Source organism: Garra rufa, chromosome 5 (assembly GCF_049309525.1).
Source record: "Garra rufa chromosome 5, GarRuf1.0, whole genome shotgun sequence".
Taxonomy (NCBI): Eukaryota; Metazoa; Chordata; class Actinopteri; order Cypriniformes; family Cyprinidae; genus Garra; species Garra rufa.
The window spans coordinates 12,168,380-12,178,635 of record NC_133365.1 but is presented as its reverse complement, the minus strand read 5'-3'; the positions used below and the strand labels follow the sequence as shown (position 1 = coordinate 12,178,635).

The window sequence follows — 10,256 nt, the reverse complement described above, 5'->3', positions numbered from 1 at the left end:
ATTCAGAATATTAGAATGATTTCTGAAACATCACGTGACACTGAAGACTGGAGTAATGATGCTGAAAATTTAGCTTTGATCACAGGAATTTTAAAATGGACTTAAATAGAAAACAGTTTTTTGAATTGTAAAAATTTTTCAAAATTTTGATGTACTTTGAACCAAATAAAAGCAGGCTTGTGAGTAGAAAAGACCTCTTTAAAACATTATATATTTCTCATGACTTGATTTTTCTACAAGCTTAGAGACAAAGAATTAATCATCGGCATTGGGTTTAATGAGGATAACAATGTTTTTAACCACTACACTAATGTAGATTAAGGGAAGACACTGCAGGCAAAAACACTGTTTTATCATGCACCCGTCAAGTTTGAGATTTTAGACTTTTTGGTTTTTCATAAAGTGTTTTTTCAGACTAGTGGAAAAAAAAAACATCCAAAAGACACTTGTGTCAATAAATCCAAATTACAGTACATATTTTTGAAGGCTGTTTTCTCCTATACTGAGCCATGAATCTCCACTTAAGCACTTACACACACCAAACTTTACATTTTTATTCCTGTCTATATCCTGAAGGTTTTTACAGAGGGATTTGTTTGTATATAATTTGCTTGGTCATAAACAACATTTTATTCCCCCCAAAATTGTGAAAATATAGTATTTTCTGAATTATGGAGTGACAAAAATGAGATACCCAAAATTCCCTCTGTAAAGATTTCTAACTCTAAAGTGTCAAAAAGAAAAATTAACAAGAATTTTAAAACAGACTTCATCCAGTGTTTAGATTTTTGTACTAGAAATGTATGCAAATTAGCTCATTAAATAATGTGTAATTTGCATATTTAAACCTAACCTTTTAGAAAACGTGTAATACAAAAAATGTTTTCAATTATCTGTATTCAATCAACTGGGTAAGTAAGGTGAAACTATTAGATTTTTTTTTTCCCCTATTCACCTGCATTGTCTCGCCTTAAAACAAACAATCAAACAAATAAACTGATCAGAATAACTGCATGTGTTTAAGGAATTTAACAGTATATATTACACCAGTCACCTGGCCTACTAGTGTCAAAGCACGAACGTTCAAAGTGATCCGTGCATTTGCTGAAAATAGTGCGCTCTACATAAGAGCAGCGTTCATCAAAACCGACATTCATTCGTGTCCAGTATGAAGTAAATAACGTATCACGTTCCAGGGATATTTACAGTAAGTACTGATGACCATTTCTCTTTAGAACTAATAAAACCGTGAAAAGGAGTACACACATTCCTGGGATGTGTATATATCCTTCCGCCACTTTTTGTGGCTTTTCAGACTGTTTAGGTCTATCGGTCAGTGCTGAAGCCCCGCGTGAACTGTGTATATCACTGAAAATATCGCAATTAAAATAACAAAAAAGCGAAATTACCGGGTTGGTATTTTTGTTGACATCTAAAACATATGGATCGTCCGCACTTTGGTTTCAAAACGGGCTAAATTGTCTTTAGGAGGAAATAAATCAGCAGAGCTAGCTAAAGTAGCAGGCAGCGTTAGTGGAGACTTGACTAACTGGAGGAGTAGCTTTACACGTTGGCTGTCACTAGATCAACTGTCAGCTAACACGTCAAATAGCATATTCCGCACTCGTCCGCGGTGGACAACGTTTTTTTCAAACAGTCAGAAAACTCTGCTCAAGCTGTCGTTTATGGGATCACCATGTCCATGAAGCCGCAGGCCGGTGGTAATCGCAAACCCGGCGGAAGCAACAGCGGAGCCGCTGCGGCCTCCGGTACCGGGGGAGCAGGAGGAGGCGTCGGACGGCAGAACATAGGAAGGTGAGTGCCGAATCTGCAACATAACGGCTTTTTAATTTAGAGGACGGATGAGCGTGAACATTCAGAGGGATGCGGCATGCCTGCACTTGTGTCGTAGTTTAAAAACGCAGGTTGTGAAGTTGCAGTGGTCGGGATTGAGCGCAAGTAGGCCGATATAGGCCAAGTTCACAGGACAGACATTCACACGTTAATGGTACAAACCCACTGCGGTTATAAAATAGCAGATGATAGCGGACTATATGTTCGTGAATATTTGAGAGGGGCGGCTTGTCTGCTGTGGTGAATACGTTCAGGATGAATTGCGTCTTTTAGCCGGTGAAATATGAATGTGGCAGCTTTGCCCCATAAGACAGATGCATTTGTAACGTTTTCGACTATACTATGCGTATTATTATGAGTAAGTGTAAAAGAAATGACTTGCTAGGGATAAAATGAAAGTGTCAGCAGCGATACAATGCATCGTAGTATTGTTAGCTAGCTAACTAGCCAACATTTATTTACTATCTATTGATTTTATCCGCATGACAGTCTAGTTCGTTGATAAATGTAATTTAGGAATAGCTCAAAATACAATCAGGAGCTCTTTAGATGATGGTCACGTTATTTCTAACGTTACATCGTTTGCCTTTGACTTGTGTCAACCCCAACAAAATGCAAAGGTGGCTACAGATACGTCATGTTTGGACTTTTGTCCTATTTAAGGGCTGTCATCTGATTTTTAAACGGTTCTGAGATTCTGTGAATCGGTATTATGGGAATTCATCATCCCCTATGAGAAGTCACATGTTAGTTCCCTGTGTCAGTATTAAGAACAACCCAGCTTCCGTTTTGGTTTTCCTGCGTTTGGTTAACTCGAGGACACTAGGTCAGAATTGCGTCTTTCCCGTTACTGACCATTTGGCAAACGAACGTTTCACGTCTGGAACTATTTGTCAGTCCCGAGCATTTCCGAAGAGAGGCGGTGCGCGCTCACATGGGAAAGTCAGACCACTGTATCAACCTTGACGTTTCCAAGAGGTTGCATGTATTAAGTCCGTCCTTGCTAGATGACATTTGTGTAAGTGTGTTTTATTTTAGGGCATGTTGTGATACACGAATAATATTGTGTAATAAGTGTACGTGGAAATGTTCATTCCCTAAGCCTGAGATGCAGAGAGGCCTTTCTAGGCATCACATAGTCACACTGCATGGTGGAATAAAAAAATGTCATTCTTGTGTACATAGAACAACAAGAGTATTATGACTTGTAGAAACTGTGGGAATGGTGCAGTCAAGCCTGTAATGCAGTATTTGATTTGTACTTTGGCTGCTGAAAAAGGACTGTCATTCACACGCTTTTATTCTCTAATTTATTTTAATGGACTGGAATCACTTGATAGTTTGTACCCTGATCATGTGCACTGAACTCATTCTTGTTGCACATTAGAGACCTCATTGGTATTTCGTCCTTCATGTGTAGATGAACACTTTATAATTTAGGAGCTCTCCTTCTTGCATGTTTGAGGTATAATGTTGTCAGTGACTATGAATCACGTCTTTTCATCAAAATGATGATTTTTCCTAAGCCTGTTGGTTGGGAGCTTCACAAGCGCTTCTTTGCACAATGAAATGCATGAAGCATATGATTATCTGTCACTCCCTTGTCATTGCAATTCTGGGTGTATGCCAGTGCATGTGCTATCGATAGCTCCACCGGTATCACATGAATTCTTGTTCCTGGCAAAAACTCTGTTTTTTGGTTCTGAAAACTGTTTACAGCATGTCAAACATTTCCATGTATCTATTTGAACATAAATGATCTACTATCAAGCTTATCAATCATGCAATTTCCTCTTTCCCCAGAGGACGCAACAATGCCAAAGGACCCTCCACTGCAGTGAGTTGTAACTTTTCTTTCAGTTTCTTTTGTTTATTCATAGAATTGATTTTCTAAATTGACTTGCGTGTAAAATTTCGCTCTCCATTTAAAATTATCTGAATTAAAAAAAACATGGAAAAGTCCCCTGTTGAGCTTATTGAATGCTGCCGAAAGTATATGATTTAAATGTAAATGTTTTAATTTATTTATTTTTCAATGATCTTAAAGGTGGCCTTCAGTGGAGTTTATGCAAACATGAGGATGGTTCATGTTTTGACCTCTGTTGTGGTGAGTGCACAAGAATTAAAATAAAATGCTTGTTTGTTCATATTGCAGCTGTTATATTTTTCGGTTTTTATTTCATTATTCTCTTGGAGAAAATAAAACCAATACAATCTTACTGAAATTTGGTTTTGTGCTTCACCACTTCAACAGGGAACCAAATGTGAACTTAAGGTTAAAAATGGGCTGATCTATGAAGGAGTTTTTAAGACCTATGGCCCAGAGGTAAGGAGAAGAGTTTCATTTAAATCACTTAGGCCCTGTTTACACTAGTGCGTTTTCGTTTTAAAACTGCATTTATAAAATAAAACCGACCTCGTCTACGCTGGTGTTTTCACTGCTTTTCAGAAATGATATCTGTCCACACTACACAATTGAAAACGCATGTTACATGAACATTCTTAATGAACAGGATTCTGTTGTTTACACGATCATCAAGGATACGCAGAGTGAATACGGGCAGCCATGCTATCGTTTTAAAAAATCTCAGTTTTGGTCCATTTACACTGATACACAACCCCAGAGTTTTCAAACTTAAACGGGGGCTGCAGCGTTTTTGCAAGTCTCCATTTTTGAGGGGAGAAAACAGCAGAGTAGTGTAAATGACAGGCATAACCATAGCAAAAGGTATGCTTTTTAAAACAAAAACGCACTCGTGTAAACGTAGCCTCAGCAGCAAAATATATATTGACTTTTGTTCTTCTATGTACATCTATAGTGTGACATTGTCCTGGATGCTGCACACAGGAAGAGTGTTGAGCCTAATGTGGGCCCTCGCCGTGAGGATATTGTGGAGAGCATCATCTTCAAGTCCTCAGATGTAGTGGTAGTTCATTTCAAAGATGTGGACCTCAACTATGCCAAGAAAGGTGAGACCCTTGTCAAATAAATGTTAGTCCTTGCTTTAGTGGTTCGTTTACAGGTATACACTTTGAAAAGATGTAGTTTAGATGCTGCGGAGGTATAAACTGGCAATGCAATTCCTCTATAAACACAAATAACAGTAAAACCGATCCATTTACAGACATCACAACAAACATCTTAATGTCTTTAGAGTCTTGTGTAATTCTACACGTTGCAAAGTGACTTTTGGTGCTTTGAGTTGGCGTCAACCACCAGAACAGATAAAGTCAAGATGTTTTTTTATTTTATTTTTGAAACTGGAGCAATCTGTTATATTTTACTGCACATAGGGTAATGTATATTTAGAGGACTGCATTATATATAGACGATTGATAAGACTGGTCAGAAATTTAAAAAGCAAACCTTTTTACTTGCTCTGTGTATTGTACTAGCCTGTGGATATAAGTACAAGGAACAGAACAAATGTGCTTGTGCAATTCTTTCTCTATGATCTCCTGGCTATTATTACAGTAATTTGGATAAAATAATCCTGTAATGTACGACCCACTAGTTACATCCCATGATTGCTGAAGTTTTTCAAGGAATTTTCTAATTTTTGGCAACAGCTCAGTACCAGTTCATTGGCATAATTCAGTATATATATTTTTTAGTTTAACACAAGTAATTTTTATTATCTATGACGGGCTTTATAATTATTCAGACATATCGTTTCATTATTGGGTCATATGAGCCAAACGGGTGTAATATCCATTGAAACTATTTACACTAAATGCAAAGCAACTGTGTCTGTATTTACACTGTCAACAATTCAAATTTGTTTTTTTGCAGTGTCAGCTGCAGATCGGATTTTGTTACACTCGTATAAACAAACACATTGAATCAGATATTATATAACGATTTGGTCCGTTTTTGGTTTTTAATCTGATACATGTTCAATATCTGGCCATTGGATCCAATTCTTCCAATTTCATGTAATTAATGTTTACTGTAAGAGAATATCCTGTTATATTTTTTAATGTCTAGCCACCAAACACACAATATTACAGCAAGGAGATGTTTTCTCTCTTTTTTTTTAAATTTAAACCTTTATACGAATATAAATCCTTACACAAAAAGTTGAATTCACCATAAGCTCTTTCTGCGTCATACAGGGTTTCCACATGTCATAGAAAAATGTGGAATTTAAAAGGGGTCATGAACTGCCTGTTTTTTATTTTGTACTGTTCTCTGAGGTCCACTATAATGTTATCAAGACATTTATCTCAATAAATTTCATAATTTAGAAGTAATAGGCTATGTTCTGTCCTGTTTTAGCCCCCCCCCCCCCCCCCCCCCCAATCAGAACCTTCGTTTTTGAATAGACATGGATTGTAGACTCAGAAGGAAACACCCACTGCTAACACTTGTGTGTTTGACAGCCTACATCCTTCATAGATGGCTGTGCTTTATATTAAAAATGTATAAATGCTCATATCAACCGATCTATTTAACAAACAAAGCAATAGTGGTCACATAGTAAAAACAGGCATTACTGTCGGAAATAATGTAGAGATAACAGCATTGTCTTCTAGTTTTAATCTTTCTGAAAATCCTTCGTCGAATTGTGCCTTGTTTGTAAACGAATCCGCGGTAAAATGAACAAAGAATTAAGTTCTTACTGATGCGGTCTGGAACGTCATTTAAAATAAAGTCCCTCCATTCTTTCCTAACGTTGGGGTACGAAGGAAGGCTATGCAAAGACTGTTTTTCCAGAACTTGGCACTGCACAGCGTCTTGTTGTCTTCGACTGGCTTCAGTATAAGCTGTTTTTAGACTAACAAGAACGTTTTGAGTTCTGAAACTTGCAGGATGTTTTTATACTACATAACATCTTATATGTCAAAAGATCAAAGAAATTTTGATTTCTCAGTTCATGACTCCTTTAAAACTTCTTTAGGGACATTAAAATGTCTTATAAATGTGTGTTTTTGCTGCTAGGCATTTCGTTTTGAATGGCGGTCTTAAATTTTATTGAATAATACAAGTTTCTAACAAAGTAAGGTTGTTAAGTTTTCTTTCTTTTCTGTTTGATTAAAATCATCATTAACAAAAAAAAATTTTTGCACCCCCATGAGTATTTGTCTTCTATTTATATCATGTGATGTAGTGATATAGTGTAAAATCACACGAGCAAGAGTGCTTTTCCCAAATATTGCAAATGTGATACTGATTTTATACAACAGTTCAATAAACAATGTTCATGTTGAGGTTTAGGCACAATAGTGTAATAACACAAAACAGTGCTTCATTACTGAATGAATCGACTTTTTGAAGATTTTGTTTAATTCAATGACCCATTTATAAAAACAATTACTTGCTTGTTTTGAATGTATCAGCTGTTGAACAAATTGGTTGGGTCAATTTTCACTCCGCTCGCTTATTAAGACTTCAGACTTGCTGCCACTTACTGGTGGTCTTAGATTTATGTTTAAATGTGTGTTAAATAATTAAAAAAGAATGACTTCATATTTAATTATATGAATAAATACTCAATTGTGCATGCAGTGTAAATGCATTCAAAAACACACAGCAAAATGTTACCTAATTATTGTTATCAACAAAATCCCTGAAAACATTTTCAATAATGCACACCCCTAGCGCACAGTATTCCTTTTTATTTATTCAGGTCTTAAACATTTCTTTAAAAGCCTTAAAGCTGATTTAAAAAATGTGTAGGAACCCTGTAGGTGTTTGCGATGCATGGAGTAAAAGCTTAACCAAAACCATAAATGTACTCTGTGATGTGCATGTAAATGTGGTCAGTGTTACGCAATCAGATCTCTGAGCCTTGCAGTGACAATGCAGACCATGAAAAACATCATTATGGACAGTGCCTGCTGTACTTCTGCAATTATGTTTTCATGGCTGCTGAATAAGATGTTTATTTGATAGGAGTTCAAAGTGTGTTGTTAGGAAAAAGGATGACATTTTAATGGATCAAAGACAAGATGCAAATCAGTAGTTGCAAAATATTTATAATGCTACTACATACATCAGCAATGCAAAACACACTTAAGAAATTATCATTCCAGACATACTCCTGTGTGGTAGCTTTTTATCCTTTTCTTAAAAACAGCGTTTGCAACTTGCATTAAATTTGAAGTGTATATATTATCTCCACTGCTCCTTCCATATAATCCATCCTGTCAACCCGTCTCTATCACTGTAGATGTAAAAATGCAGTAGATGAATCTCGTAAATGACTTTCCAAAACTGATCCCTTTTTTTTTTTTTATTCTGTCTCTTTCCTCTTAAATGTGTCTAGTCTCATCAGATGCAGGTAATGCAACTCATCCTCTTCTTTTACCAGTGTTATTTCTATGCAAAATCTTTCAGTTGCTTGTGGCATTCTTTGAGTAGGTGAATGGTGCATGCCTTGCGGGCATTTTGACACAAAAATGCTTTTGTTATTTGTTGTTGTAATCTTGCTTGATCAGGAATCATGCCGGATCAATCTAGAATTTTATTAATAACACAACACTTATGTCAGAAAATGTTGTTTTTGCATTATCCTCTCAATAAAGCACTGTACTAGCTTCCTATGTGCTTTTTGTGTCCAACACAGATTAGCCAGCTATATGAATATTTGATATAAGTGCATTGATGCAATTTCTCTTAGAAAGCTCTTTTTAAAGGTCTCCCAATCACCTCTTTTGTCAAGTACCTACAAAAAGAAACATTTTAGTGTTCAATTAGAGGTAGCCTTTAGAGAAAGTTTGTGCTTTGCAGCACTTCACTTCAAAACCTTAGCACCAGAAAATACAGGGTGTCTACAGAACTGGCACAGATACAAAAATGATCAGCTAGTTCATGTGAACATAAAATGGCAATTGCCATCATCATAACAAAAGCCAAACAAGCAGCACACAAGTGCTGAACCCACTCAAAGCTGGCTGCAAGTAGCTACTGTAACATTTTGATTTGTCATTACATAATTAACCTTATGATGTTATATTAGAGCCCTGTTTCATTTCATGATAAATCTTGGTGGGAGGTTGTTTCATTTTGATCTCTGCATGCTTTTCTTCTTTTCTTTTGTAAAATATAATTTACTGAAAACAAGATGAACAGTTAAATCCAGTGCAAGAACAGTTTAACTGCAATAAAGTAAATCATGCTGCCATGAAACTCCACTCTAGTTTTTGAAATTTGAAATCAGTGAAATGAAATGAGACCTTATTTATTAATTCTTCAAAACTATTGATTGAAATGCATGGCGTCATGCCAGTTTAACAAACCCACATGAACTGATTCTTTCCTAATTCTTTTGTATTACTGTTTCCTCTTGAGTTCTTTGTGACCCTTAACCTCTGACTTATTCTGGTGAAGGCCATGTTCTCAGAAATCTCACTTTGTAATTAGTGTTTCAGGCCATGTTTATTTTGTAGTGGTACAATGTAGTTACATAAAATATAACACACCGAATACAGAAGTTATTTCAAAACAAGCATCTTTCTGTTGGACATAAGTCTTTCGCCCTCATGCAAAATTCCGAAATGATTGGGTTTTGCCTGTGAAAATTCAGAAAATCTAACCGCACCTTTAGTTTGAGCATCAGGATTTAATTAACTATTAGCAATGATTTTACTCTAAAGGGACCAATGTTTCCTGTCTGCTTTGAGAGAGGAATCACTCATTAGTTTTCTGGTTATTGTACAAGAAGTAATTCTTCAACTGAAAACAGAACAGCATGTAAGAACATAAATACAGCTCCACCTTTTTTTCTGAAAACATGGCCTTTGAAATCTGTTTGTAATGCAGTGAGCTCAGATACACGATTGTTATGTTATGACTAAACGTGAGATCCCCGCCGCTGCACCACCATTTCTGTCTATTTTCTGTCATTTCTGTCCTTTTCCACTATATTATGTCCCCCATATCATACATTTTCATCTGTTTTATGTTGCTTCCATTAACATCTGTGTGCACTGCTTTTGCATCACCATGATACAAGTGATATGAATCCAGTTGTTCATCTTGTGTGTTGGTGTGTGGCAAAGATAACTTCACAGACAGTGCAGTAAGTGCCCGTCTGAATGGAGATCACAAAGAGAAGGATCTGGAACCCTGGGATGGAGGGGAGCAGCACATCTCAGGCAGCATGGAATCTCTTGACACTGATCTGGTGAGATGACAGTCAACAAATCAGGCTGAGGCAGAAGGTATGGTGTGATATGAGGTGAAACAGTAATCACATTTTTTTCCCTTAGTCAAATGGTTGGGATCCTGATGAGATGTTTAAATACAATGAAGAGACATACGGTGTGAAGTCCACCTATGACAGCAGCTTGTCCTCGTACACGTAAGTCCACTTATCTGTGCTGTATTGTAAATCATTTCTGATGAGTATGTTAGTTTATTTAAATACTAGGTATCTGTTTCTTAGGTCATATTTTTT

General features: G+C 36.5%; 1 protein-coding gene across 6 annotated transcripts in view; it reads left to right on the top strand.

Annotated features, from left to right (window-relative positions):
* The first annotated feature begins 1,329 nt into the window (after window positions 1-1,329).
* Window positions 1,330-10,256, top strand: part of atxn2 (ataxin 2) — a 30,460-nt gene continuing 21,533 nt past the window's right edge. For all 6 annotated transcript variants that reach the window (XM_073839800.1, XM_073839798.1, XM_073839797.1 and 3 more), the window contains exons 1-8: window positions 1,330-1,815; window positions 3,658-3,691; window positions 3,902-3,961; window positions 4,109-4,180; window positions 4,674-4,824; window positions 8,124-8,138; window positions 9,859-9,983; window positions 10,069-10,160. In XM_073839800.1, coding sequence (XP_073695901.1) covers window positions 1,697-1,815; window positions 3,658-3,691; window positions 3,902-3,961; window positions 4,109-4,180; window positions 4,674-4,824; window positions 8,124-8,138; window positions 9,859-9,983; window positions 10,069-10,160 — 668 coding nt within the window. In that variant the 5' untranslated portion in view covers window positions 1,330-1,696. The remainder of the gene's footprint in view (window positions 1,816-3,657; window positions 3,692-3,901; window positions 3,962-4,108; window positions 4,181-4,673; window positions 4,825-8,123; window positions 8,139-9,858; window positions 9,984-10,068; window positions 10,161-10,256) is intronic.